General features: G+C 34.8%; 5 protein-coding genes across 5 annotated transcripts; 1 reads left to right on the top strand and 4 right to left on the bottom strand.

The window, feature by feature from the left end:
* Nucleotides 1–5,584: 5,584 nt before the first annotated feature.
* On the bottom strand, nucleotides 5,585–7,498 carry LOC145117147 (uncharacterized). Its single transcript, XM_079053456.1, has 4 exons — nucleotides 6,896–7,498; nucleotides 6,689–6,803; nucleotides 6,504–6,618; nucleotides 5,585–6,403 (listed from the first exon to the last, which is right to left on the bottom strand). Exons 1-4 carry the CDS (start codon nucleotides 6,994–6,996, stop codon nucleotides 5,667–5,669), a joined length of 1,068 nt encoding a protein of 355 aa, XP_078909582.1. The 5' UTR covers nucleotides 6,997–7,498; the 3' UTR covers nucleotides 5,585–5,666.
* A 7,163-nt stretch (nucleotides 7,499–14,661) lies between these two features.
* On the top strand, nucleotides 14,662–16,486 carry LOC145112880 (uncharacterized). The gene is made up of 3 exons (XM_079048997.1): nucleotides 14,662–15,226; nucleotides 15,325–15,489; nucleotides 16,203–16,486. The coding sequence occupies exons 1-3, from the start codon at nucleotides 14,662–14,664 to the stop codon at nucleotides 16,484–16,486; spliced, it is 1,014 nt and encodes a 337-aa protein (XP_078905123.1).
* Nucleotides 16,487–16,751: 265 nt separating this feature from the next.
* On the bottom strand, nucleotides 16,752–18,041 carry LOC145112879 (uncharacterized). Its single transcript, XM_079048996.1, has 2 exons — nucleotides 17,498–18,041; nucleotides 16,752–17,431 (listed from the first exon to the last, which is right to left on the bottom strand). The coding sequence occupies exons 1-2, from the start codon at nucleotides 18,039–18,041 to the stop codon at nucleotides 16,752–16,754; spliced, it is 1,224 nt and encodes a 407-aa protein (XP_078905122.1).
* Nucleotides 18,042–20,182: 2,141 nt separating this feature from the next.
* ARP6 (actin-related protein 6) lies at nucleotides 20,183–22,854 on the bottom strand. Its single transcript, XM_079053714.1, has 7 exons — nucleotides 22,092–22,854; nucleotides 21,803–22,016; nucleotides 21,652–21,715; nucleotides 21,486–21,570; nucleotides 21,006–21,056; nucleotides 20,830–20,892; nucleotides 20,183–20,505 (listed from the first exon to the last, which is right to left on the bottom strand). The coding sequence occupies exons 1-7, from the start codon at nucleotides 22,787–22,789 to the stop codon at nucleotides 20,376–20,378; spliced, it is 1,305 nt and encodes a 434-aa protein (XP_078909840.1). The 5' UTR covers nucleotides 22,790–22,854; the 3' UTR covers nucleotides 20,183–20,375.
* A 1,387-nt stretch (nucleotides 22,855–24,241) lies between these two features.
* On the bottom strand, nucleotides 24,242–26,884 carry LOC145112877 (uncharacterized). The gene is made up of 5 exons (XM_079048994.1): nucleotides 26,764–26,884; nucleotides 25,964–26,663; nucleotides 25,563–25,893; nucleotides 24,350–24,383; nucleotides 24,242–24,246 (listed from the first exon to the last, which is right to left on the bottom strand). The coding sequence occupies exons 1-5, from the start codon at nucleotides 26,882–26,884 to the stop codon at nucleotides 24,242–24,244; spliced, it is 1,191 nt and encodes a 396-aa protein (XP_078905120.1).
* Nucleotides 26,885–27,521: the final 637 nt, after the last annotated feature.

Genomic DNA, 27,521 nt, shown 5'->3' with positions numbered 1-27,521 from the left:
CTAGGTACATATGTGCTAACTTCATGAAAAGGTTTAAGGGCCAACTGTTTAGAAAGCTTATCTAGTATGATGTTGCATCTACTACCCCTACAAAATTTGAGCAACATATGAATGAAATCAAGAAATTAGAACCACTAGCTTATGATCATTTGATGGAAAGGGACCCTAAAACTTGGAGTAAAGCATTTTTTCAGACTGATAGAGCTTGTGATGCATATGAAAATGGTATATCTGAGAGTTTTAACTCAGTCATTGAAGCTGCCAGGAAGAGGCCACTAATCACCATGTTTAGGGCTGCAAACGAGTCGAGCTGAGCTCGAGCCAGACCAGGCTCGGCTCGTTTAAATATTTATGAGCTCGAGCTCGAGCTCAACTCGTTTCGAGCCTTATGGTACAAAGCTCGAGCTCGGCTCGTTAAGAATTGTATGGGCTCGGGCTCGGTTTGGGCTCAGCTTGTATACGGTATACTCTAATTTCCTAAAATTGTATTTATTAAATTATTATTTATTTTAATATATAAAAATAAAAATAAATTTTTTTATTATATATTTGTAGGCTCGTTTAGGCTCGCGAGCCTAATCGAGCCAAGTAACAGAGGCTCGAGCTCGAGCTCGTTTAATAAACAAGCCTTATATTAAGCTCGAGCTCGGCTCAGGCTCGTTTAAAATCAATCTCGAGTCGAGCTTTTAACGATTCGATCTCGAGTAGCTCACGAGTAACTTGGCTCGTTTGCACCCCTAACCATGTTAGAAGAAATTTGAATTTATGTGATGGAGAGGCTTTATAGATAGAAGATTTATGGGCAATCTTGGGATTTAACCATATGTCCTTCCCTTAGACTGAGGTTTTCCAAGCTTAAGGATCTTCAAAAGTAAGTGCTTAAATATGTTTTGTCCTTATATATGTTTGTGCTTTAACATGTTTGTCCTTATATATGTTTGTCCTTCCTTATATGTATGTGGACAGGTTTTGGAAAGTTATACCATCTGGTTATCAACAGTATGAAGTCAGACTTAGGTATGATGCATATGTTGTGGACCTTGGCAGCAGAACATGTGCCTGCAGAACTTGGCAGTTAATAGGTTACCCTTGTGTGCATGGGTATACTTGCATTTCAATCCTCAATAGGGATGTAGAGGAGTATGTGTCACCATGGTTTACCACAGCAATGTTCTTAAACTGTTATAGATATACCATTAACCCACTCAATGGTAGTGACATGTGGCCTCATGTAGACTACATCAAGCCATTTCCCCCCAAAAGGAGAAGGCTACCAGGAAGACCATCAACAAAAAGAAAAAGCGATCAGATTGAGAGGGAAAACCAAGGAAAAAAGCATTCAGTCACAAAAAGAGGTAGTGTGATGAAATGCAGCATATGTAGGGAAAGTGGGCATAATAGAACCACATGTTCTCAAAAACCAATTGAGGAATCATCAAATCCAAGTTGAAAGAAAAAGAAACCCAAGAAAGCTGGTATGTTTGATATATATATATATATATATATATATATATATATATATATATATACATACATATATATATATATATATATGTATATATATACATATATATATATATATATATATATATATATATATATATGTCTATATATATATATATATATATATATATATATATATATATATCTTGTATAACTTAACATATTTGGCATAACTTAACTTTTCAAGTATTGCATAACAGGTAAAGTAAAGGTTGCATTGGCACAGGAAGTTGATATAAAAAGTGACAATGAAGTTGAAATGGAACCTGATAGTGAAGTGGAGTATTTTGATGTTGAATTTGAATATGATGTTATTTAGGAACAAGCTCAAGCTCAACCTGGAGATGATGTTGAATTTGAAGATCAAGTAGATGATGTTATTCAGGAACAAGCTCAAGATCAACCTGAAGATGAAGCTGAAGTGCAACCTGAAGTTCAAGCTGAAGTGCAAGTTCTACTTGAAATATTAACCAAATTGCAGTTCAAGATCAAGTGGAAGAGATTATGCATGAAGTACCATCTTTTCAGGTTGTAGTGGGACAGAGGGCAAGTAAACCTTCAGAAAGAATTACAAAACTTGAGATAAGAAAGAAGTGGAAGGGGAAACGGGGAAGCAGTGGTGACAATCCGTATGAGTTGGAATAGCTTTTGGCTTCTTGGATTGTTGTTAATGTTTTGGCATCTTTGACTGGCATCTTTTAACTTTGGAATCTTTTGGCACATCTTTTGAATTCTAGTTGGAATATCTTAAATGCATGTTTAAGTATGTAGTGTTTAACTTTTTGCACATTTTTTGTCTATAACGAATGTTTAACTGTGTTATGTATAACTTTTGACACATCGTTTGAAATCAATGTTCCCTGGAATGTTTATAATTTATTACCATCTTTTACACATCTTTCTAATACCATTTGTAATGTTTATAATTTATTATGATCTATTATAATACCAAGTGTAATCACAATTCCATTACAATGTTTGTACAATTCCATTCCAATTATTCAATACATTCAAATCATCCAATGTAACCTTTTTCATTCAACACATCAGAAAGGATACATAATTTAGCCATTTATAATGTTTATAATTCATTACCATATTTTATAATTCCAAGTGTAATCACAATTCCATTACAATGTTTGTACAATTCCATTACAGTGTTTGTACAATTCCATTCCAATCATCTAATGTAACCTTTTTCATTCAAAACATCAGAAAGGATACATAATTTAGTCATACTACATCATAAACTACATAATTTAAAACAACATTTTGACATACAAGAGAAACAACACAATCAATGCAAGTCTATGAGTAAACAGTTTCCAATTGACTTTGTTCAGTTCTTGTTTATTGTTGTTCTTCTCTTGTTCGATCTTCATCCTGCATATGCTGATTTCATTCTCCAATGTACAAATTTTCAAGGTAAGATTGCAGCTTTCTTCTGGTTTCATCATGTGATGCCTTCTTCCATCTTTCCTCCCTTCATCCTCATTCAACCATTGCCAAAACTTACAGCTTAGACTTTTTCCATTCTTCAAGAAATTTATAAAAACATGTTAAATTGAAGGATGAAGAAGAAAAAGTAAAAAAATTCAAAAAAAATTGATTTACCAGTGAGTTTTGACAAACTTTGAATTTCCTTCCAGGATTGTCGGGGGTTCTTGATGTCTTCACACGAGATGGCAATCACAATCACATGGATGATTCGGTTGCAATTCGTCTTGTCGCTTGAAAGAAAAAGATGAGGAATTAGATGACATCGATCGATCTAGGGTTTTATTTAATAAGTAGTCGTATCTCACCCTTCTTATAATGTAAACCATGACAAATACATACAATGCCACGTAGGTGATGAGTATTACAATGTAGAAGCCACGTAGATGCCACATCAGCCAAAACCTACGTTAGCCGGTAATGTTGGTTATTTGTGAACGGCTGAAACAATTTAATTGGATAAATGAGTACAAAAAAAAAACAATATTACCCATATGTGAACATACGAAATACTTAATTACCTTAATAAGTCAAATTCCTCGTATTCAAAGTCTCTATTGATATTTAAATTGGATTCAAAATAACAATTCTAAGCAAATCTAATATACCTATCTCGAATTCGTATCAAAATAATATCAATCAAACGTAACTTGGACTCTATTAATTTGTTTTTTTTAAATCTATAATCTATTGGGTACTAAGATATTTTAGGCGTTGGTGTTGGTCATTAACGATGTGACATGATAATGAAATAGATTAGTCAAAATATCATAAAATAACGTCTATTGCCATATCACATCATTACGTCGTTTTAGCCGAAGGAATCTGCCAAACTAATTGAGACTTTGAATTTTCTTGACACGGCAAATATTTTATACTCGGTCCTAAAATATACATTATTCTTCTCCATGTAATTTAATTTTATAAGTTGTCTATCCAAATTTTCTTTTATCCATTAGTAGCTATACATTAAATCCATACTCAACTTCTCTTTTCCTAAATTATTAATAAATCATATGTTGAGTTGGGTTTTTTATAGAAAATTGAACAAAAAAAAAAAAAATAATGTCTAAACCGGTTCAATCAATTCCTACCTAAACCAGCCCGGCCCACAAAAACAAACCATGGCCGAACCCTGACAGATGTAGTTCAATAGGTTAAAAACAGAATGCTAGCCCTACAAAATTTACTTTATAGTTTTTATTACAACTTTGTGATGCTCTGACTGCGACTGATATCAATGGACAGTAATGAGCTAGAAAAAGATGGGACATTTATTCGCTCTTGATCTCTAGTTTGTGTAAAATACATGAATGCTCTTATTACCTTGTTTCATCTGGTCATGTCACATGTAACATATGCAGTTAAATTTTGTTCAGAATGGTTAATTCCTATACATGTGGAGTGAAATCAACGATATGACATATCATTACAAGCCAAAGGTTTTGGAGCCTTATGCAAATGTCACTGCGATATGAACATGTTTGGATTTTAATGCGGTAGGTACAACAAGACAATGCACGGGTGGACCCGAAAGGGATATGCCCCATGAGATTGACAACCATCAAATGAATGACAACCCTCACCACCCATAAAACCAACAACACCAACCACCAACCCAACCAAAAGAAAAGGACATTGACCATATGCAATCCTACTTTGACCCAATTGCTTATGAATCTGTTAACCTAATCCAACTGCTTGTTTCTTTAAATTTTATTCATTTGGAATTAATGAAGTGTCTAAGAGTAAATGATCATTTTAGCCTTATGTTAAAGAAGATCTAGCAAAAAAAACAGTTGGGGTTTGCATAAATAAGTGGAAATGTAATAGATACAAAGGCGGTGTAGGGATATTGAAACTTATGAAGACGATTAGTACACAGTCTTTTCTGTTTTAACTGAACCATTTGAATGTGAGTAAATGACCATTTTACCCTTCTGTTTAGAAGATTAAGCAATAAAACCATATGGAATTTGCATAAATAAGAGCAAGTTTAGGACATTAAAAGGGAAGATAATAAATATTGAAACTTGTAAAGACGATCCATTCACAAAGTATGTTTTGTTTTTGGACCGAACGAACAATCTGAATATGAGTAAATGACCATTTTACCCTTTTGTTAGGAAGATTAAACAAAAAATCCAGCTGGGATTTGCATACATAAGTGCAAATTTACAACATATATAAAAAGGAACAATATGTGAATATGGATTTTGAATACACAGAATTTGTTGCTGTTTTTGACGTCTTAATAAATTTGTTGCTGTTTTTGACGTCTGAATGTGAGTAAATGACCATTTTACCCTTTCTGTTTAAAAGAAAAAACAAGAAACCCACCTGGGATTTGCATAAAAAAGTGCAAATTTACGACATAAATAAAAAGGCACAATATGTGAATGTGGATTTTGAAATTTATTAAGACGGAATTTGTTGCTGTTTTTGAGGGAATAGAAACGTTTTAACTTTTAATGTGAGTAAATGGCCATTTTACCCTTCCGTTTAGAAGATAAAGCAAGAAACCGAGCTGGGATTTGTATAAATATGTGCAAAACTTACGACATAAAAAGGCAGAATACGAATCTTGAAACTAATAACGCATAATCAAGACTCCTTTCTCTTTTCATTTCAAAGAATTTCATAAGAAAACATAACAAATTTCATATCTACAAACCTCTTCTTTTCATTTGCTCATTAAAATCCGGATGTAATTGCAAAAAACTCCCCGATTCCCCTACCATCTTTCGCTTCCTAACATCTGTCCCCAAATTCTCAACTCCTTCACCTTCTGAATTCAAAGGAAAGAAAGAAAACTCCTTTCCTTTGAGTCTACCCAAGTCAACATCATCATCTACACAAGTCAACCCTTTTTCTTTTTCACTACTTGAAACAGGACCCAATCTTAGAGACAAGTCACATTCCACCAATTCGGGTCCAGATTCTTTCTTTGACCCTGACCCGTTACCATCATCATTGTCTCTATCGAATGAAAACAATCTTTCAGAATGAGAAGGCTCACAGGCTGCCCGGGCTGCCCGGAAAACCGGTGTACCAAGGATTATGCTGCCCGGATTTTGGGGGGTAGTGTGAAATCCCATGTGGGGTGGTCGAGGTTGAAGATGAAAACCATGGTATAAAGGGTAAATTGAAGAGGTTTTATTCTCAAAGGGTACCATGTTTCTTGGAAAATTTTCAAATGAGGGAGGACAAAAGGAAGAACCAGGAGGGGTAAAATTGGAATTCGGTCTTATATCCTTATTAGCTTCTGAATCTGGTCTTTGAACATTTGGTACGTTAAGATTTCGACCAGAATCTTGGTTTCTTGAGCTTAGATAGCTTCTGGTGTTGCTGTTTCTTTGGCTTCTTGATGATCTTACTTGAACACAACCCAAATTAAGGGCAGCTGAACACAGAAATACCAAATTCGAATCAAATAAACTCAAATTCGACTTCCAAAATGAAAGAAAAACGAGATTTGTTACGAAGAATGTGAAATGGGGTACCTTCAACGCAAGCAGGTAAAAATTCGCCGTTTTCCATGGTGTCGTCTTTCCTAATTATCGTGTCAATGGCATCATTCAATCGATCCCACAACGTTTCCGGGTTTACGTATTCGGCCTAATTACGAAATTGGAGTTTAAAGATTGAAAAATATATATGTTTACAGGAAGAGAAAGAAGATGGGTACCTCGGAATTGGCTTTGGAGTACATGATTTCTTCAGATTTCAAGACAACCAAAGGGAGCTTCTCTTGCCATTCTCTGTTCTTTTTGGTACCAGGACTATGGTTTTCATGTACAACTCTGATCAAACACATGGTGTGCATTATTTCAAAACCCAATAAGTACAAGAATCGAAGGTTTTGAAGAGATTGAGTGAGTCGAAGAAAGTTTACCTAAAAATCTGTTGAATGATGGAGCCTCTAATGGGTTGGTGTCGCTCACTGTGCCAAGATCTTCTCACACATTCAAATGGTCTAGGTCCAGGCCTTGGCATCTTCTTCAACAATCGGCGGAACAATAAAACAGAATTTGGGGGAAAATAGAGGAGGTGAAGCGAAAGATGAGTAAAATCTGTACATGGGTGTTAGAAATTAAACTGGGTATGACCTCGAATTAACTATATAGAAGACAAAAAGCCCATTAATTGCCATCTATGAGATAAAGATAGAGAGAGAAAGAAAGAGAGAGTGAAAGATGCTTCCCCTTTTGGACAATTAATGGGTGGTCAATAATTGAATCGAGAAACTAAAGACATCAGAAATGTGATGAAAACCCCACCCTCAGAAACCCAGAGAAAGATTTTGAAAATGGTGGGGGTTGATGAATGCTGAATGCTGATGCAGAAGCAACCAAGATTCAATAGTATATGATGGGTTTATGAAGTGGGGAAGAATGGTCAGGCATCTGGAAGGCAAGATCGAAGTCAGCTTTTTTTATATGGTTTGTCAATTCATCATGTTAATGGAAGAAGGAATCTCTCTCTCTCTTTATTTTTTAATAATTTTCTTGATTTTTGTTGCAATCAAACACAAACACTACAGTGATGTGTCTTGAATTATTATCTTAAGATGTAAAACCAATGAAAGTGGTTCTTCAGCTGAATATGGTACAATCATTGGTCCTACCTTTTTATTGTGCAATAATTTTTAGATGTTTTAAGGTTACAACCACTTCAATAAATATTTATATATTTTATTTTACTATATGTTATAGATATTTGTTTTAAAAAAAATTAGTTTTATCATTTAAAAATAAATATTATAAACATAATTTGTTGTCCGGTTGTCTTATACTTCCATGTAAATTGTTATTATATATTTTCCATGATATGACTTTTAAAACAAAAAGGTTCAAATTCATAGCTTTATTTTTGTCGAATTTAGTAAATATTTATATTAAATTTATTTTTTGGGTTAGGTAAAATACTTTTGGTATGAAAGGAGCCTATTTTCTTGTCTATTTGACTATTTATCTTAATTGTGGAAAAACATTTATTGTTTATCCCAATAAAGGTTCACGTCATCCATGAACGTCTCCCTCCAAATTGTCGATTGATATATGTAGATTACAATGTCCGATGAAGGTGGTATTAAGGATTTGACATTAAGGTCTTTTGTTGGGATAACATGATTTTTCTTAATTGGAAAGTATGATTTATTACCGATTTTGGACACATATAGATATAAAAATATCATAGTATTTTTGTAAGAGAAATTAAATATTTTTCTATTTTTTGTTCCTACATATCCTCCTACCCAATGAAATGATGACATGTGTAACATTTAATGTTCATTTAATGATATTTTAGGATACTAATATGACACATGTCATCATTTAAATGGATAGAAGGATTTGTAGGATTTGTAGGATCAAAAGTAGGAGAATGTTTAATTTCTCTTTTTGTAATATTCAATTGGGTAATCTTTTCTCAAAAGAGAGATTTGCAACGATATATCACACAATCAATAAATGTCTACTGTCTAACATGAATAACATTTAATAACTTCATTTACTTTTTACAAAATTCTGGTTCAACTACAACCAAAGAAAGATATTGAGTAAAGTTATATCCTCCTAAATTACATGATTTTTTTTTTGCCTATTTTCCTATTAAAAACTAATCAAATTTCTTCGAACACAAAGGACACCTCCCTAAACCATAAACACTGCTACATAATGCGTTTTTGAACGAAAGCTAGAGAATGACGTTACTGCTTGAACAAACCTCGGCCCATTTCCACATTTTCCATGGGGTTTTCAATCTTTTCCTGTTTTAGCATAATAAGAAACATAAGAAAATCAGGTTTTCAAAGCTTAAATTTGTTCACATAATTCAATATTCAACTATGGTTACCTTCAATAATAGCCTGTTTTACTAGTTGATTGGCCATGTAGACATCCCGTTTTGATGGCATGACAAATTAAAAAATATTTGTTTTTGTTATTAATATATATTTATTTTTTAACAATTAATTTCTTCATATGGCTTCCCAGTTTCTTGAACTACTTCAGTCCCACATAACATATCATTAACAAACCCTAAATTTCATCTTCCATTACACACGAAGAGTAGACTTCTATGATTGTGTCCATAAAAAAATTCCTTGGATTCTAAAAGGTTTTTTGATTGTTCATCTTAAATCGTTTGAATCTGGGTTTATATATGTTCATCTGACAAGATTTGAATCGATTTTTGGTTCTGTTCATCTAAAAAAGTTTTGTTTAAATCGATCTTAAAATCTGAATATGGGTTTATGGATTCATCTTAAAAGGCTTCAAATTTATCGTCTTAGCCTGTGTTTGGCGTGCCACATCTAGCTTATTTTTCGAGCTTTTTTATGTTATTGTATTTTACAAGCCAAAAATTAACTTATAAGCTATCTTTTTAAAAAGCTACTTATACTAGCTTTTTAGGATAAGTAGCTTTTTAAAAATTTTCCAAAAATATCATTTAATTAATTATAGAAATACATTCTATTAAATGCATTTTTATATATCTTTCGGCTCGTTTTATCAAACATCATTTTTCTATCTATTAGTTTTTACCTATCAACTAGCTTTTTATTTAACAGCTAGATTTTCAACTATCAGCCAGATTTTGCCAAACATAGCCTTAATTGATTAAAATTGCATTTTTTATTTTATAAGGTCAACCAAAAAACTCCTGCACAAGGGTTTTTGGGTTTTTATTCGGGAAAATACCGCTAATAGACAAAAAAAGGGGGCCAATTTCAAAATTTAGTCATAAAAAATGACTTTTCCACTTATAGACACACATTCCGCGGAGGGCCCTCTGCGGACCTCCGCGGATCGATATTACCTCCGCGGAGAGGGGTATTTTTGTCATTTGCCCGTCTTCTTTTTGATAAAATCGGACCCTCCTCTTTGGTCCCCCCACTGGTCCCCCGATTCCTCTTTGACAAAGACGGTTCTCCGCATCGACTTACCACCGAAAATTCCGGCGACACCGAAGATTCCGGCGACCACGATAGCAAACGACGTCATTTTCCGACGTCCAAACCGGCGACCAGGACTTCGATTACGACGTCATTCCGGCAGTAATGGAGGACAATCTCCCCAATATTTTGAGCGACGGTTTAGGATCCCGGGTATTTCTCACATTCCTTTCTTTGGATTAATGTTGTATATGTATGAAATTTGTTGAAAACCAATTATATTAAACTGAATAAATAGGCAAAATTAAAAAATTTAGATAGCAAAAAATGGAGTTCGACAGGTGGGTTCCGGAATGGTGATGATCCATTCCGCGGAGGTGTATGTCTCTCCGCGGAGGGTTATATCAGTCCGCAGAGCACCCTCCGCGGAGTGAAGTATGCTGTTTAAAAAAGCGGATTTGGTCTATCTGCGAAGGTGTTGGTCTATCCGCAGAGCCTTCTCCGCGGAATGACCTAAAGCCTCCGCGGAATGACCTTAAACATAATTTCCTAATTTTTTTTCATGTCCTTTTATATTAAATTAAATTAAATTAAATCTTATGTTTTGCAGCATTTAGATCTCAATCAAAAAGCGGATTTAACTTTAAAAGGTGTGGTGGGTACTATCATTAAAGATTATTTTCCGCGGCTAACACAATCACAACGACAATTATTCGAAGCTTCGCCGTTTGGAATATTCTTAAGAATGCATATCCCACATGGTGATCCGTTACTTGTGCATTTGATGATGTTGCACGAAGTAAGGTCTCAAGAAGTATTTGAAATGGGGAGGTTTTTTTTTGATATACAAGGGACGCATTTGGATTTTGGTGAAACGGAATATATTCTCATTTGTGGTTTAAAAGTTGGTCCTTATGTGGATTTACTCCACGATGAAAAAGGCCGGTCAAATTCAAGTCTTCGTGCTCGGTTGTTCCCAGACATTTCTGATGCGCGTATGCGGTTGAAAGATTTGGAAGACTTCATTATGTCTCCAAAATATTTGGCAGTTCAAGATGAAGATGTTGTGATGCTTATCCAGCTTGTTTTTGTGTTGAAGGGACTCCACGGACGGGACGTTAAAATGTGCATTCCCGCTGCAATATACAAGCTTGCTGATAATAGAGATGATTGGAACAGGTATTACATTTAAATATTGTGTAAAAATAGAATACAATAATAATAACTATAATATACAATATGAAAATTGCAGGTTTGCATGGGGTACGTATTTTTGGAGGTATACTTCGCGGATGATGCGTGGAATGTTTAAGAAAATAGTAGAATTTAGACAATTCAAGGAGGCCAATCCCGAATCCAAGAAAATACACAGGTATACCGTTCCTGGTTTTATGCTGCCGTTTAAGGTTATTTTCTAATAAATTTAATTACTTATCATTGTTTTGTTTTTATACGATAATAACATTGAACTTCGGTTTGTAGTATAAAATATAATAGCATGATACTTAAATTTTCTTTCTATAGATCTGGATTTTGGAGACGTTCCCCGAGGCAACCAAATTTTATGTACGCATCCCGACAGAATTGTCGCGGATGAGGTCGTGGAGAAGTAAAACACCGTTATCTTGGGATAACTGTCATCGAATAATCAACGTGCTTGTGGTATGCTTTTTATATTAAGGATTATTTATACTTACAAATTCCAACGTATTTTCATTTTAAACTAACAATTTGATTTTAATTTTTGTAGCCTAACAACGTACCTATTCCAGTCGTGGCAAATGGGACGGAGTTGATGTTGCCGTTTTATGTTCGCTATGTCAATCGGACTCTTAACCATGAAGAGTCTCCTCCACCGCAACATAGTCCGGTCCGAAATAGTCCACCTGTTGTTGCCTCGCCTCCTCGAAGAACTATGTACAAGTCGGATACATGTTCGATTGAATCTGCCACAAATGCTTCTTCCTCGCAACATCCTGAAATAGACACAACTTATACGTCAAGCGACACATCAACGAGGGTCGTAAAGAAGAAGAAGATTAGCACAAAGGCATTAGTGAAGCGTCTACTAGGCGTTGTGGTTGAGTTATCATCTAAAGTAGATCGTGTATTACATGAAAAAGATGAGCCAAACAAACGGTTTGTAGAGGAGGAGGAGGAGGAGGAGGAGGAGGAGATGATAAATGAAGAGGATGAAGAACCATATTACCATGATACACAGTTCGACTATGGTGGTTTGGAGGAGAAAGTTGCGCCTACACCTACGCATGGTGAGCCGTCACAAGACGTGGGTGAACATGACACAAAAATAGTGACTCTTATTGGTAGGCCGCAACGAAAGAGGGCTGTTGCATGGTATCAGCGGACTCCGTTCACAGTGGTAAAAAACTCATATTTTAAATTTGGTATATTTCTAAAATATTACATTATTGACATGTTGATTTTTTAGATGCAATCGACAGCAAAATTGAAGAAAATCAGCAAGACAAGGAAGAAAAAAATAGAGGAGAGTCCTAAAAAAACAAATGAGGACATTGTCAATGCAGAGAGTAGTGACGTTTCAAACCATCTCTTGTTGGACAGTATTTATAGTAATAGTCCGATGAGTTTTTGGAAAGAATGGAGTGTGCTCTCTTCCAAACTCATCACTAAACATAGGCTGCATATTCTCCCACTAGATATGGATTTTTGGTCGAGGTTACTTTCTGTTACTGACAAAGGGTGGTTACTTTCTTCGGTAACATTCTTTTAGTTAAAATTTTAACTATTTTTTTAGACTAGAATTTATATAAATAATTCTAACATTTTTATCTTAAAATGTACAGCATATTGCGATATGGAGTTCCTTGTTGATGGAAAGGCGGCCGGCGAACGCTAGGTGGACGATATTTCCACAAGAAATCAATTTGGAACCCGGAAAATCATTATTTTTAAGGAATGTAGCAAATGGTTTTGGAGGTTGTCCTAAATGGAAGGATGTGGATATGGTTAGTTAACTTTAATGATTATTATTTTATAAATATAATATTACTGAAATTACGAGTATTTAATTTATATTATTTTTTGCAGGTTCTATTCGTAATAAATGTTATTAGTGCCCACTGGTTTATGGCGGTGCTACATTTAGATACCTGGAAAGTAGAAATTTATGATTCAGCACGAATTGTGGGTTACTTCTCAAAGTACTTAACTGGTGGCGAATTCACAAGTTTTGGAGATAGTATTATCTCAGAGTTAGATGTCATTGAGTACTGGAACCATTTCCCCGTTGGACACAAAGACAAAGCAAAGCTGGAGTTTGTTGATATTGTAAACGTGCCACAACAAGAATATAGTCTTGACAGAGGGGATTGTGGAGTATTTGTATGCATGTTTATGGAAATGATTGTTTCGGGGGTACCAGTGAAGATTTCTACGGCACGTAGAGATGCGGGATTTCTCTACAGAAATAAGATGGCAAATGTTATTTGGGATACTATATAGGCCTAACTATATAAGTTGATATTAGGAACTTTGTATATATATAATAATATTAAATACTTGTTTCTAGTATGTAATTCAGCAACAAATGTTACGAAACCATACAATCAAACACAATAAACATTACAAATAACATAAAAACATTACAAAAGAGTCGTCTACATGAAAAAGGTTTCTTACGACTAACAAACATTACATAAAACATTGGAAATAAAACAGCCGTCTACATGAAAAAAGGTTTATCTTTTACCAGATTCCAAACGTCCGTATACTCGAAATCAGTTCCATCAAACTCGCACAAGTAATATCCATTCACGTCTTGAAGAAGTTCTTCATCATCTGCTTGAGAGCGTCGCATTTTCTCATGATTGTAGCATCGATTGAACCATGTGACTTTAAACTTTAAATCCATCCATTTACTAACAATATCAGGTTTTAGTCGTTCTTGTCCTTGTCCGACCTGATAGTTGAACAAAGCTATTAGGCGGGACCATTCATCACCTACAAGGCAATGAGGGGGAGCCACTACTGGTAGACCCTCGTAAATGGTAATCCAGCATTGTGTTAGGACCAACAACTATGTTGTCGTCCATGGAGATGTACCCTTTGTTGGAGAGGCTGCATTAGATGGATTTGCTGCATTCAAAGAACTTGGTACATTGGACGCCATTTTGTAAATTGATCTCTATTATCAATTAAAGATTTGAATTTCGTATAGATACTACATTTAATATATATATAAAGTTTCTCTATGCGGACTGACAAGTCAGTAACGCGGACTGACAGTTCAGTAACGCGGACTGACAAGGTTTACCGTGTATAAAAAGTTTCTCTACGCGGACTGACAAGTCAGTAACGCGGACTGACAAGGTTTACCGTGTATAAAAAGTTTCTCTACGCGGACTGACAAGGTTTACCATGTATAAATAAATATGTAACGTGGTGTCGAAAGAACCAATCCTACCGAGTTGTCAAAATGAGTTCAGGCAATCACGTATTAAGAAAAACTTTCTCAACCCTACCGAGTTTTTTCCATAATCTGCAAAGAACCAATCCAAACACCTTAACGTACATTACGAAAGATCAGTACAATCGTTTCAAAATTTGTTTTGTGGCATTGGGATGTGTGGTATGTAATCCGTTATAATAAATCATTTAATTACCTTAGGTTGTTATATACCTAATATTCTTATCTTCACTTGCAGATTCGTACGTTTGTCACGTCTATGATACCAATCATATTCGTTGATCATGTACCTCTAATTGGGACGTACATAACATCCATGTACATTGCGGTTGCTTTAGATGGAAATCATCAACCCCTTCTCATAGCGTTTGCTTTGGGAACCATAAACTGTGACGATTCATGGTTATGGTTCATGAGGAGGCTTAAAGAATGTTTAGGTGACAATACAGAAGTTGGTTTCATAAGCCATATGTCTGATTCCATAGACTTTGCAGTTCAAAGAGTCTACCCTGTTTCATATCATGGCTATTGTTGTAAAAATATAGCCGAGAAAATACGTGCTTCCACCGCGTGGAATACAGTGGTAGAGCAGTTGTTCTGGAAGACTTGTAAAGCGTATAATATGTCTGATTTTTATGCATGTTTGAACAACTTACAAAATCAGGTTAATGGGAATCATCTTCATTGGCTTCACAATATTCCCATTGCAAAATGGGTACGGGCTTTTTTTCCTAGAGTACGTTTCAATATTAAATTCATTGACATTCCCGACGTTGTCAATTGGTTTAGAAGAAACACGCATGAGTTTCCAATAACAACAATCATTGAAATGGTCCATGACTCGATGCAAGCAGTGTATCTTCAACGTGCTGCTTTTGGAGGTAATTATAAGTTAGGACATAACTTAAATGGTCAATTGATATGTTATTATACGTTATGCCATCATAATTTTTGTTTATTCATTCTGTACATTTCACAGGAGATTTTTATGGTATTTTAACGCCTTATGCACTTAAGGTGATTCATAAAAGATTTATGCACTCGGATGGTTGTAGGATTAGGCATATTGTTAGCGACAAATATGAAGTGAGTAAGTATTCAACAACCGAATCTGTGCAATTAGATCGTGGTATTTGTAGTTGCGGTAAATGGCAAAAATGTGGTATACCTTGTGACCATGCTATAGCTTCACTACAAAGGCTTGAAATTGCGGAAATCCATAGAATGGTAAATTTAAAGTTAAGCACCGCGGTGTATCGAAATGGTTATCAAACTGAGACGGTCAATCCTATTCCAACCCGCAGGCATTGGGAAATACCAGTTGAAAGTGTTGTGGTCTTACCTCCACGACAATTCAGTTGAACTATATTAATTTGTATTCAGTTGTATGTTAATCGTAGTTGTAATGGTCTGTTGGCTTTGTTTAGTTTTTAATAATAAATATTTACCTTTTAATAAAAAATGTTTACCTTGAAATAAATAAAGTATGGATGACAACGACTAGACAAACAACTCTGCGGACTGACAAACATTATTGCGAACTGACAAACACCTCTCTGCGGATGACAACGACTAGACAAACAGCTCTGCGGACTTACAAACACCTCTCTGCGGAGTTGAAGGGACTATATGTAGTCATGGATGGTCGTTGGATTTTTGGTATAGAGTTATAAATATTTTATAAATTTACAAATGAGTTCATCTTCAAGTTTGTATATTTGCTCGTGCAACGAAGATGATTGTTTCTATTGTGATCTGATCGACCCTTTTCTTTCCCCATCACGAAATTTAAGAGACGGGTATATGTCTGAGGATACTTTGCAACAACTACAATGGGCTGAAGAACAAAAAAAAAAGATAAAGCGTCATCTCGAGCTCTCACTGAACGTCATGACCTCATTGCGGCGGAGTGCAAAGAGGTTGAGGAAAGGATGGCGAATACTAAACAAGAAATCAAAGATCATGAGGATTGGATAAAAACAGCTAAGAAGAATATCAAACTGTCTGAAAAATGGCTAGCTGGCAAGGATGCGGAAATGATAGAACTTGGGAGGCAAAAGGACCATATGGAAGATAAAATACGAATTAGGGACGACTACATAACAATGGAGAAAGAAAAGTATCATTTGCAATTCCCTTAAGTTAATTACTGTTGTTGTACGTGTGCAATTCCCTTAAGTTAATTACTGTTGTTGTACGTTTGCTATATATGTTTCTGGTTTGTTGAATGTATTATCTTCGTTTTTTAGTTAGTATTCTAAAACAAAACATAAATTGATATCCTCTAAAACAAAACATAAATTGATAATCATAATATTATCAATCATCTTTAAAATAAACAAACCATTTCAAAGTACACAAATTAATATCCTCTAAAATAAAACATAATTAATAATAAATACACCATCAATCATTCAAATCAAACGTTGAACAATAGTCTTCTCTCTGCGTCCCACTCGTCCAGCGCGTCTCTTGTGTCCCGTGCGTCTCTATCGTCTCTTGCGTCATTTGTGTCCCTTTCCCTTTCCCTTTTGTGTTACTACATGATGGCGCACTATTTGTTCTAGCCTTTTTTGGTTTCATTGGGACCAATGCCGGACAAGTCGCTGCATTATGTGTTGTACTATCACATCTACTACACCTTCTTACTATAGGTTCCTCACCTTGTGACAGGATACAATTTATGTTTCTTGGTCTACCAGCTTGACGTGTATCCATTATCGGGGGTTTAACAACCATCATCTCAGAAGGAATCTCCCAATCACACGGTTCTGGAAGGGGGTAAACCGGCTCCTCATACGTACTCCGGTACGTTTCCATTTTGTAAGCATCTATAGCCAAATGTCCGAAGTTAGTTTTTTTCAAGTGTTTTAAGACCATTATGACATGACCACAAGGCAACCCAGTTTCTTCCCAATATTTGCATGTACAAGTCTCTTGCCTCAGATCAACTATGACACCATGTTTGAAATCATGCACTTGATATATTGCATCTGAAACACCAGAAACGGACCATCCTGTCGTACGCTCTTCATTTTTACTAACTACTTTTTCAGCCCACTCGGTTAGCACAGTTGAACGTTTCCCTGTAAAGAATATATATATAATTAAATTATTATTAGAGATAATTAAAGTCTAAATTAATTTCATACCTCCATCGATGCGACGCTTGTTACACCATTCCTGAGAAAGACGACGGAAGAACTCAAGAAGGGGTATTATAGGCATCTTCCTTGCATCTACAGATAAAGCGTTCATGGACTCTGCACTGTTGGAGGTCATGTAATCGTACCGTTTCGACAGGGAATATGCTCTAGTCCATTTAGCACGCGGAATTTCACTTAGATACGCCGCTACTTGCGGCCTAGTAGAACTAAATCTAGACCACAATTCTTCAAAAACATTTCTTTTGTAAGCTTTCACAAGCCTCCAAAACAACACTTTTGTTTTGTCATTTTTCTCAAACTTGTGTACTATGTTTCCTACTAGATGAAAAGCACACACGCCATGATGAGCTTGAGGGAAGACATTTTCAATACTAACCCGAATTGCATCGGCCCGATCAGTTACAAAAGTCAATTCTTGACAATCACCAACACATTCATACAACTTTTCAAGAAACCATGTCCAAGTAAGACCAATATCGTTTTTGCATATTTCGTGCGCAAGGGGCACTATCTGGTTGTTCCCATCCATAGCTATTGCATGCAATATGGTTCACTTAAAATCACCCTTCAAATGCGCACCATCCGTAATTATAACTTTACGACAAAAACGTTTGAACGCTCGTATCTGCAATATATTAAAATGGAACACATAAACACTCTACAATTTTTTACAAATAATTATATATTAAATAACAAGTTTTTGTATTTGTCGTGCTCCCAATTGCATAAAAACAACACTCGAAACAATCTTCAGAATCTGTTTGTATATACGCCACTGTACCGGGATTATGCATCTTCAAATTGTGAAAATAGATAGGAAGTTTGGAAAAACATTCTTCAGAGGATCCCAACAACAATTCCATAGCATATTGTTTTGCACGCCAAGCTTGTTTGTAATTTACATTAATTTCCAGCAAAGCATTCAAATCCCTTGATATTTCATTAGGCCTCCAAACCTTGGAATGAGTTTTTCCCATAATCTCATGCAATATAGTACTCATGACTTTTTTATTAGCATGCTTATGATTAGGGTGTATCTGTAATGACGAACATGTGTGCACGTTGTTGAAACTCCTGATTTCAAATTCATCAGTGGGAACAATGCGTTTTGCATATAAACGCCAACTACAGTTCTCAATTTCACAATATACCTCATAACGATTTTTGTTAGAATGTTTGGTCTTAAACTAAAACTTTTCTCTGGTACCTTTAAGACTCAAAGCAAATATTAGTTGTTGTTTGTTATCATACGTTTGACGAACAAACATATCATCATTTGGACATAAACTATGAAATGGTCCGGGTTCAACAATAGGATCAGGACAATCAGGTATGTGAGGCATACCGTAAAATATGTCTGAAGCTTTTTTCCCGTGTGTGAACTCATCTTCTGACTAGCCTTCATTTGACTCTTCACCATCTGACAAAGTTTTGTCACCCAGTCTTCCAAACTCATATAAATTTTCTTCTTCCACTGTATTCACTGCAATAGTTTCTTGTTCTGGACACTTTTCAACATTATCAGATACAATGTTTTCAACATTATCAGATACAATGTTTTCAACATTGTATGGTACAATCTTCTCAACCGCTTCTGTCGGTTCGACCCATCCCTCAAACACCTCCAAATACAAATGCACAATCTCCTTCGTTTTAGAAATTACATTTCTGAGTTGATGAACATCTGTTTCGTCTATAATATTCATAACATACCCATGAACCGGGTGTTGAAATGACAATGATATATTACTATGGAACAAATTAGCCTTACTTTTGACCAAATCAAACAATATTCGACGATCAAAGTTTGGCAGAAGCAGTATACCTAAGTTGTTAAACTTAGGTCTAACGTAGGTGTTAACCCCATTACTTATCTGCCAAAAACCTCCGGTACATAGAATAACAAAACTCATCTTTCTTTTGGAAAATAAATTAGTAACACTAGACAAATTTGATCGCAAATGGAGATAAGAAAATGAAAAAACAACATTTGTATCAAAAAATCCGTCAAAAAACGTTCCAACCATTCATTCCGCGGAATCATTAATCTCTTCGCGGAGCTCCTCGCCACTGGCTCTGCGGAGGGATTAAAACTCCAACCAACCATCCCCTCCGCGGAGGGGTTAATGTCTCCGCAGAGGACCCCGCGGAGCAATTTTGTAAACAATAAAAAATTGTCACTTTATTAGATTCCGCGGTGGAAACAACGCTCCGCGGAGGTCCGCAGAGGGTCCTCCGCGGAATGCGTGTCTATAGCCGGAAAAATCATTTTTTATGACTAAATTTTGAAATTGACCCCAATTTTTTTTTGTCTATTAGCGGTATTTTCCCTTTTTATTCATTTACAACGTTTCTAACATTTTCCATTGTGGTACCCACCTGCTTTTTTCACATCAATCAGCTAGCTAGCTGTTTGTTCAAGTGTGGAGCCACATCAACCCCCAATTGAGTGTGGAAAAAACAAATAACCAAATAACATTTTGGTTTTGGAATCTTTTTTTTAATAAACAAAATTTTAAGCCCGCTTTGTTTTTTCTTATATGATAACAAATTTTTAATAGATTATATATGCTAAAAACCATAACAATTATCTTTTAGTAAATTTTTTTTTTTTGTTAAATTTTAATATAGAATCAAATTAAAACACAAATGTAACAGGTGGTTATGGGATTTAAGCTCATATAATTTTCATTTCTTGTTTCTTTATTTGATTTTTATTCGCCAACATCATGTTACATCACCTATCACGTCTTCATTTTCTCTCATACCAAATTAACATCCAAATAAAAATATTAAATAACATTAAAAACAAACGATCAAATAAATATTATAAAGTCCAATTTACCTTTTAATTAATTATAAACTAATGAAAGAATCGCCTACGACAACGTGAGGACCCAAGCTCCTCATATTCAGCCTTTGTGACACACATTGCATCAAAATCAGGACTAGAAGCCAATAGTGATCCCCCTCGCCACACCCCCAATATGGGACTACAAAAATAAATAAATAAATAAATTCATTAAAGGGAAAAATAAAAATCATTAAAAATAGGGCGAAATATATAAAATCCACTATATTTTGGCAACTTTTGTCGTTTAACCACTAAACTTTGACAAAATTCCAGTGCAACCGCTTTAACCTGCTATACAGATCATAGCAGGTCAAACTGGTTGACGATTGACATAAAAAAATTTGTTACGACGAAAATAAAATATATATATTGGTTAAACCACAAAAACGGCCAAAATAAAGTGGCTTTTATGTATTTTTTCATTAAAAATACTGAAAAAACTTGAAAAAAATAATATTTTTACTCTTCTTGAGTTGTTATTTTCACTTGGTACACATCCGGAACAAGAGGTCGCAGCTCACTTTCTCTGTAAAATATAAACCATATTATATATATAAATTATAATTATAATAAGGCTTTGATAAACTTGAGAAATAGATTTATAAATAAAGGAAGAGGGGGGGTGAAAGTGAAACTTACAATCTTTTGGCAAAATTTGGAAATAATGTGCTTCCGCCCGTTAAAATTATACTGTAAAACAAGTTTTTGGTTTTTTAGAGCGATGAAGTGAAAAAAGAGATAAATGCAAGAAATAGCAATGTGCTTTTATTTATTTGTTTATTATAACATTCTATTTTCATTTCTTTGTATTATAGCATTGTAGTTTCAATTCTTTTTCTTATTAAAGCATTGTACTTTGAAAAATCCACATGATTATAATTTATAGCATTCTACTTTCAATGTTTTTCATATTAGGACATTATACTTTGAAAAATCAATCCAACTAGTGCAGTGATAATTGCTTTGTATTATGATCATATTGTTCTAATTTAGTAGATTTTTCAAAATATAATGTTATAATAGGAAAAAATGAAAATGCTATAATAAACAAATCAATAAAAGTGCATTGTTATTTCTTGCATTTAACCCAAACAAAAATATTAACATGTAACACTCTACCTTTCATACAGCACGGGATGAAGATGAGGATGACATGCATTGACAGCCCTTACAATACATTCTGCCAATCCAGCCTGATTCATTCCTGTATCATATTCACAATTAAACAAAAAAATAATAATAAAATAAATTAAATAATCCAATTAATCTTCTGTATTAAACATACCCAAATCAGCTGGACGAAAGATCATTTCAGGGACAAGAAATCGCTCATTGCTCAAGCTGAATTCCTGTGTTTTCAATTACATAAAGGGTTTATCAAGTGGTTTAATTGAATAAAGGACTAATCTTGAAACAAAATGTAGAGATTTTTTTACATTTTTGGTAAGATCAACTTTGTTTCTTTCTGTTGGTTTGCTTTTAACTTCTGTTTGATCGTCTTCTTCAGTTCCTTCATGTGGGAGTTCACCATTTTCAGATAATGTAAGATATTTTTGTGCTTCAACAGGGTCTTTCACGAATCCCTTGATGTGTGTGATTCCATCAGGAAGCACATATGTACACCTAAAGTAATTGTCATTTCCACGTCTCCTGTAACAAAAAAACCCAAATCAACCAAAATCGAATCAAGATGGATAAACCCTAATTCAATTTTGCAGAACTTACCTAGCGATCTGCAAATCACGAGCGATATCTGTTGAAACAAAGCATAGTTTTTCTTTGACGTCATCCATTAAGAAAGTTTCATCCATCACATTGATAGACCTATAGCTCACTAGTTCTTTCAAGTAATTCGTCAATGCCTTCCCGCCCAAATCCATTCTCTTCACGCCGTAATTCACAGTGAAGTTCTGGAAAACCGGCGCTACGTGAGTGAAACTGAACCCTACGTCCACCACAAGGCTACATTGCGCCTTCGACACGACGTCGTAAGGGCGTCTACTGGCCTCGTATAAGTGAACTAGAGACGGTGAATCGGAGACGAACAGTGATTTGAAATTGAACTCCTCGAAGACGATTTCGTCGGTGGCGCGTTGGATTGAAGGGAGGTTGAATAAGGGTTCGGTGAGGAGGAGTGACGAGGAGGAAGGTGTGACGTGGAGGAGAGAAGAGAAGATGTGTGACCAGATGGTCGATTGGAGGTCTTGGTTGATGAGGTAACCACGGTCGAAGGGACGGCGGAGAACAGCGGAGGTTAGGTCTTCCGTTGGAGACAGAAGTTGGTCCGCTAGGAGGAATTTCTTGGAGGAAAGCGGACGAGCAGTGCAGTTTGGGACTACGGTTGTTGGATCACGCTCACCGCCGATGCCTGCCTTAATTAGACCGCCGCCGTTGTCGAGAACCACCACGACGTTCGAGGACATTTTCTTTTGCTCCGCCTGTATCGAGTGAAACTGTAAAACGGCAGCACCGTCTTTGAAGCAGCGCACGTGCGTTTCACGTGAAAACGGGTCGAATAATTTGAGCTTAAATAACTTGACCTTGGTTCCCTAAATCCCTAATTAGGGGTGCAAACGAACCGAGCCGAGTCCGAGCCTGGGCAGGCTTGGCTCGGGCTCGTTTAAGCTTAACGAGGCTCGAGTTTGAGCTCGGCTCGATTCGAGCTTCTTGTACTGAGCTTGGTTCGAGCTCGTAAATAATTATACAAGCTTGACTCGGGTTCGGGCTCGACTCGTTTTTTGTCTGACGTGCTTAAATAAGCTTAAGCTTGGCTCGAACTCGTTAAGAAGCTCGTTTACTAATACCCTAAATCCCTAATCCATAAATATGTTTTTATTTTAATATAGAAAAATAATAATAAATTATATTATATAAATGCTCGTTTAGGCTCGCGGGCCTAATCGAGCTTAGTGACATAGGCTCGAGCTCGAGCTCATTTATTAAACGAGCTTAATAATAAGCTCGAGCTCGACTCGGGCTCGTTTAAAATCGGTTTCGAGTCGAGCTTTTAACGATCCGATCCCGAGTAACTCACAAGTAGTTTGACACGTTTGCACCCCTACTTAGTTGAATATTTACATAAGTGAAATCCAGAATTTTGCCCATTTAAAAAAAAAATACTCACTTAAAAACTTATTTATCCAATAGATATTTTAAACATATTTACGATATAAAGTTATTTAATATTTTATTTTGAGTAAATTACACGAATGGTCCCTATGATTTAGAGTAATTTGTGCGTTTGGTCTCTAACTTATTTTTTTAACTCGGAAAGTCACTATTGTTGGTTTTTGTTACGCGATTGGTCTCTACTGTTTGTTTTTGTTACGCGTTTGGTCCCTGTATTAACTAAAAAGATTATTATTTAAATAAGAAAAAATTATGATGTAGGTAAGGTAAGGTGAAGGGTGAGGTTGGGTTGGGGTGTGTTTATTTAAATAAATTAAAAAAAACAAGGGCAAAATAGTGTTTTTGGGTAAGACGGAGACCAAACGTGTAACCAAAACAAACTGTATGGACCTTCCGAATTAAAAAAATAAATTATGGACCAAACACGCAAATTACCATAAACCGTAGAGACCATTCCTGTAATTTACTCTTTTATTTTATTTTTTAAAATATGTGATGCTCATTTCCTTATTTTTTTAAAACATGTCATTTGCATAGATCAAAAAGTAACTAATTCTAAAACCTTCACACTAACTTATTCTTTATGTATTTAATATAATTTTTTTTGTTTTTTTATTTGTTTGCGTTGCTTTAGCTTTTAATATTTATTAATTGTTTTTTTTATAAACTATCATTATAACTAACATATCTTTTTATAAAAACCAAAAAAAAAAAAACTTTTTAAATCTAAACCAACAAACATCATCTTAAACTAAAAAAATTCAATAAGATAAATGATTTTTTTCAATAAATAAAATATTTTAAATACAAACCCAACAATCGTTTGGTACAAAGGACAAAAAAAAATAAAAAACATTCCAAATAACTTTGATTCGATAACACAACTATCTGCAAAAAATAAATAAATAAAATAATAAGATATAAAGTTATACGAATAACTTTGATTTGATAATCACTATTAGGGTTGTAAACGAACCGAACGAGAACGAACAAGGGTGTGTTCATGTTCGTTCGTTTAAGTTAGCCAAACAAATAAACGAACACGAACGAATAAACGAACAAATTTTCGTGTTCATGTTCGTTCGTTTGAAAATTTACGTTGTTCATATTCGTTTGTTTATGTTCCTGAACAAGCTAAATGAACATAAACGATTGTAGATAAATAAACATAATTAACATACATAAACATAAACGAACATAGATAAATAAACATAACTAACATATATGAACATAAACAAACATATAATATAGTAATGTAATCAAACATAATTAAACATATATGAACATAAAAGGAACTTAAATGAACGAACATAAACTAATATAAGCGAACAACATAAACAAACATTCACGAACATAATTGAACGAACGAGATCATTGTTCATGTTCGTTCGTTTAACTAAACGAACGAGAATTTACGTTCATGTTCGTTCATATATTAAATAAATGAACTTCCCGCCGAACAGTTCATGAACAGTTCGCCGAACGTTCAGTTCGTTTACAGCCCTAACCACTATCTTAATTTAGCTTGGCTTAGAAAGACAATTTTTTTCGATTGTGACTACTTTGCTTACAAATTCCACAAATGTTCGTTTTTCTTCCTTCTTTAATGTTCATTCCATTTCGAAGTGTTGTTGAGCGCGGACGACATTTTTTATTCCGTAAGAACTCTAAATTTGGAAGCAGTTCTTTAAACAATGATTGTGGCCAATACGCTTCATGAGGAAGTGTGGAAAATTCAGAAGCCCAAGTATCACAATACTTTACAATTGAGTAACATTTATCAACATATTACCAATTATTCAAAGAAAGTGTGACACATGCACTCAAGACATGAGAACAGTGATATTTAAACACTTCCCACTTACCATATGTGCAAGTTTTTTTCTTCAAATTAACTTGCACATTTCTTCCTCTTTGAGTTATCAACTCAAATATACCTTTCTCTCGATTAAAAGATCTCAAGGAATATGCCCTTGTTTTTCACATCAAAGCTACTTGTTTGACAAGAACATGAGGGGTATATGGATCTCCGTTAGCTCATGAACTATTTCCTAAAGGACGTCTCACCTCAAAGTAAAGCACCAATCTATAGAAATTAAGTTGGACACAAGCCGTGATTGGTAAAAAACGGGCACCTTTAAGGGCACTATTAAAAATCTTAGACAAATTTATTGTGAGCAACCCATATCTCCTCCCAACATCATGTGCAAGTGTCCATCTATCAAGTGGATGACTCTCTAGCCATTGCCTAGCTTGTGGATTTAGCTTCCCAATTTTTTCCATGGTTGAGTTGAATTTTCGAACTTGATTTTGACTCCCGGAACGATAAGCTAGACCTTTCAATTCTGAATTACGAAACTTCTCATAAAAGTTGTTGATAAAATGACGTAAACAATACCTATAAAATAAACAACAATAATATGAGTTATAAAGTTAAAAAAAAACATAATGTGTGTTATAAACAAGACCTATGAAAACCATGTGGCTCTAAACATAGCGATCCATGTTGATTGACTGCGTTTAGGATTCCAAGATGACGATCAGAAATTAAACAAATGGCTTCACGCACTTTTACCACATGAATCTTAATATAAGAAAGAAACCAATTCGAACTATCATATGATTCATTTCCTACAATAGAAAATGCTAGTGGCAAAATCTGATTATTACCATAAACTCCCATTACAATCACCATTGTTCCCTTGTACTTACCATACAAATGTGTGCCATCAACACTAATCACCGGTCGACAATGTACAAACCCTTTAATAGAAGAGGCAAAATCCCAAAAAACATGTCTAAATTCCATGGGTTCTTCATTGGTTGATCTCGAAACTAACCACTCGACTATAGTAAATGCGCATAAAAATTTGGGTAAAGCAGAATAAGATTCTTCCAATTTGTCAAACACTTGTTCAATTGCCTTCTGTTTTCCGGTCCAAACCTTTTTGTATGAAGGAATATAACCTAATTTATCGACTATTTCAGCTCTCAAAGCAGGAATACTAATTGAAGGTTGCTCTTTAATAAGATGTTTGGTTTCCTGGGCTATCAAGCTTCCATATAGGTTTGGATGGTCTTGAGAAATATTATCGTGTAAACAAGTATATGGACTGGTGTACTTTGCAATTTCAAAATATCCACGTCGTTTTTGTTTGATTGCACGAACTTGCCATTTTGTAACCAGATTGTAAATGTAACTTGCATCTTATGGTCCATATAGTTGGACGTGTCTCAACAACCTCAAACTGTTTATGTGTCCTAATACTATAAAGCTCGATAGCTCTAATAATTTTTTCTTTATCCTTGAAAGAATCTTTTCCCAACTCTTGTGTAAAATCATTCTTTCTCGCTAATTGTGACACAATCCACTGATTATCAGTAGTCATATTTGTTTCTTCCGTACTAGTAAAAGTTGAAGGAACTTCAAAAGATTCTTCATCATCTTCTTCTCTAATTTCATCTTCTTCTCCAATTTCATCTTATTCTAACACATCATTTGCAGCAACTTCATTATCAATTGCTATTTCATTGCTTGCAACAACTTGAGATATTGAGTGGAAATCCTCATTCTGAAAAATGTCTAATATGACATTAGCATCCATCTACAATCAAATACATAAAATCAGAAAAACAAAAAAGAAACCAGAAATCAATAGATAAATCAACACATCTTGCATATACAACCAAATAGAAACCAGATCTCAAACTCATTAAGTGTGATTGAAGCAAATACAAAACAGAAATCAAAGCAAATACAAATTAGAAATCAAAACTCAACAATCAAACATCATCCTATCAAACAAACAAACATGTGACTGAACATATTGAAATCAAAAATTGATTTCACAAATGTAGAAATCAAAATTCAAACTTCAAATGAAGCTAAACTAAAAATCGATGCAATTACAACTTAACAAACATGTGATTGAAGCAATTACAACCTAAAAATCGAAGTTATAATTCGAAAACGTACCTGAATCGATATCGCCGATGAAGTCGTTGATGGAGTTGTCGTCGTCGTCG

Source organism: Lactuca virosa, chromosome 5 (genome assembly GCF_052849685.1).
Source record: "Lactuca virosa cultivar CGN04683 chromosome 5, Lactuca_virosa_CGN04683_v6, whole genome shotgun sequence".
In the NCBI taxonomy this organism is placed as follows: Eukaryota; Viridiplantae; Streptophyta; class Magnoliopsida; order Asterales; family Asteraceae; genus Lactuca; species Lactuca virosa.
The sequence above is the reverse complement of the archived record's forward strand: the minus strand, read 5'-3'. Positions and strand labels throughout refer to the sequence as shown.

What these genes read in the sequence shown, in the direction of transcription:
- LOC145117147 (XM_079053456.1), bottom strand. Translation starts at nt 6,996, where the DNA reads ATGCCAAGGCCTGGACCTAGACCATTTGAATGTGTGAGAAGATCTTGG. An exon ending in ACTCCAAAGCCAATTCCGAG is followed by an intron (nt 6,619 to 6,688) that starts GTACCCATCTTC and finishes TTTCGTAATTAG; the next exon opens with GCCGAATACGTAAACCCGGA. An exon ending in TTTACCTGCTTGCGTTGAAG is followed by an intron (nt 6,404 to 6,503) that starts GTACCCCATTTC and finishes TTCTGTGTTCAG; the next exon opens with CTGCCCTTAATTTGGGTTGT.
- LOC145112880 (XM_079048997.1), top strand. Translation starts at nt 14,662, where the DNA reads ATGTACATTGCGGTTGCTTTAGATGGAAATCATCAACCCCTTCTCATA. An exon ending in TCAACGTGCTGCTTTTGGAG is followed by an intron (nt 15,227 to 15,324) that starts GTAATTATAAGT and finishes TACATTTCACAG; the next exon opens with GAGATTTTTATGGTATTTTA. An exon ending in TCGTGGTATTTGTAGTTGCG is followed by an intron (nt 15,490 to 16,202) that starts GTAAATGGCAAA and finishes CAAAAAAAAAAG; the next exon opens with ATAAAGCGTCATCTCGAGCT.
- LOC145112879 (XM_079048996.1), bottom strand. Translation starts at nt 18,041, where the DNA reads ATGGATGGGAACAACCAGATAGTGCCCCTTGCGCACGAAATATGCAAA. An exon ending in CAAGCGTCGCATCGATGGAG is followed by an intron (nt 17,432 to 17,497) that starts GTATGAAATTAA and finishes TATTCTTTACAG; the next exon opens with GGAAACGTTCAACTGTGCTA.
- ARP6 (XM_079053714.1), bottom strand. Translation starts at nt 22,789, where the DNA reads ATGTCCTCGAACGTCGTGGTGGTTCTCGACAACGGCGGCGGTCTAATT. An exon ending in AAGTTGATCTTACCAAAAAT is followed by an intron (nt 21,716 to 21,802) that starts GTAAAAAAATCT and finishes TTGAAAACACAG; the next exon opens with GAATTCAGCTTGAGCAATGA. An exon ending in AAAATAACAACTCAAGAAGA is followed by an intron (nt 20,506 to 20,829) that starts GTAAAAATATTA and finishes TTATTTTTGTAG; the next exon opens with TCCCATATTGGGGGTGTGGC.
- LOC145112877 (XM_079048994.1), bottom strand. Translation starts at nt 26,884, where the DNA reads ATGACTACTGATAATCAGTGGATTGTGTCACAATTAGCGAGAAAGAAT. An exon ending in TAGAGCTATCGAGCTTTATA is followed by an intron (nt 26,664 to 26,763) that starts GTATTAGGACAC and finishes CAAAATGGCAAG; the next exon opens with TTCGTGCAATCAAACAAAAA. An exon ending in GAGCCACATGGTTTTCATAG is followed by an intron (nt 25,894 to 25,963) that starts GTCTTGTTTATA and finishes TTTATTTTATAG; the next exon opens with GTATTGTTTACGTCATTTTA.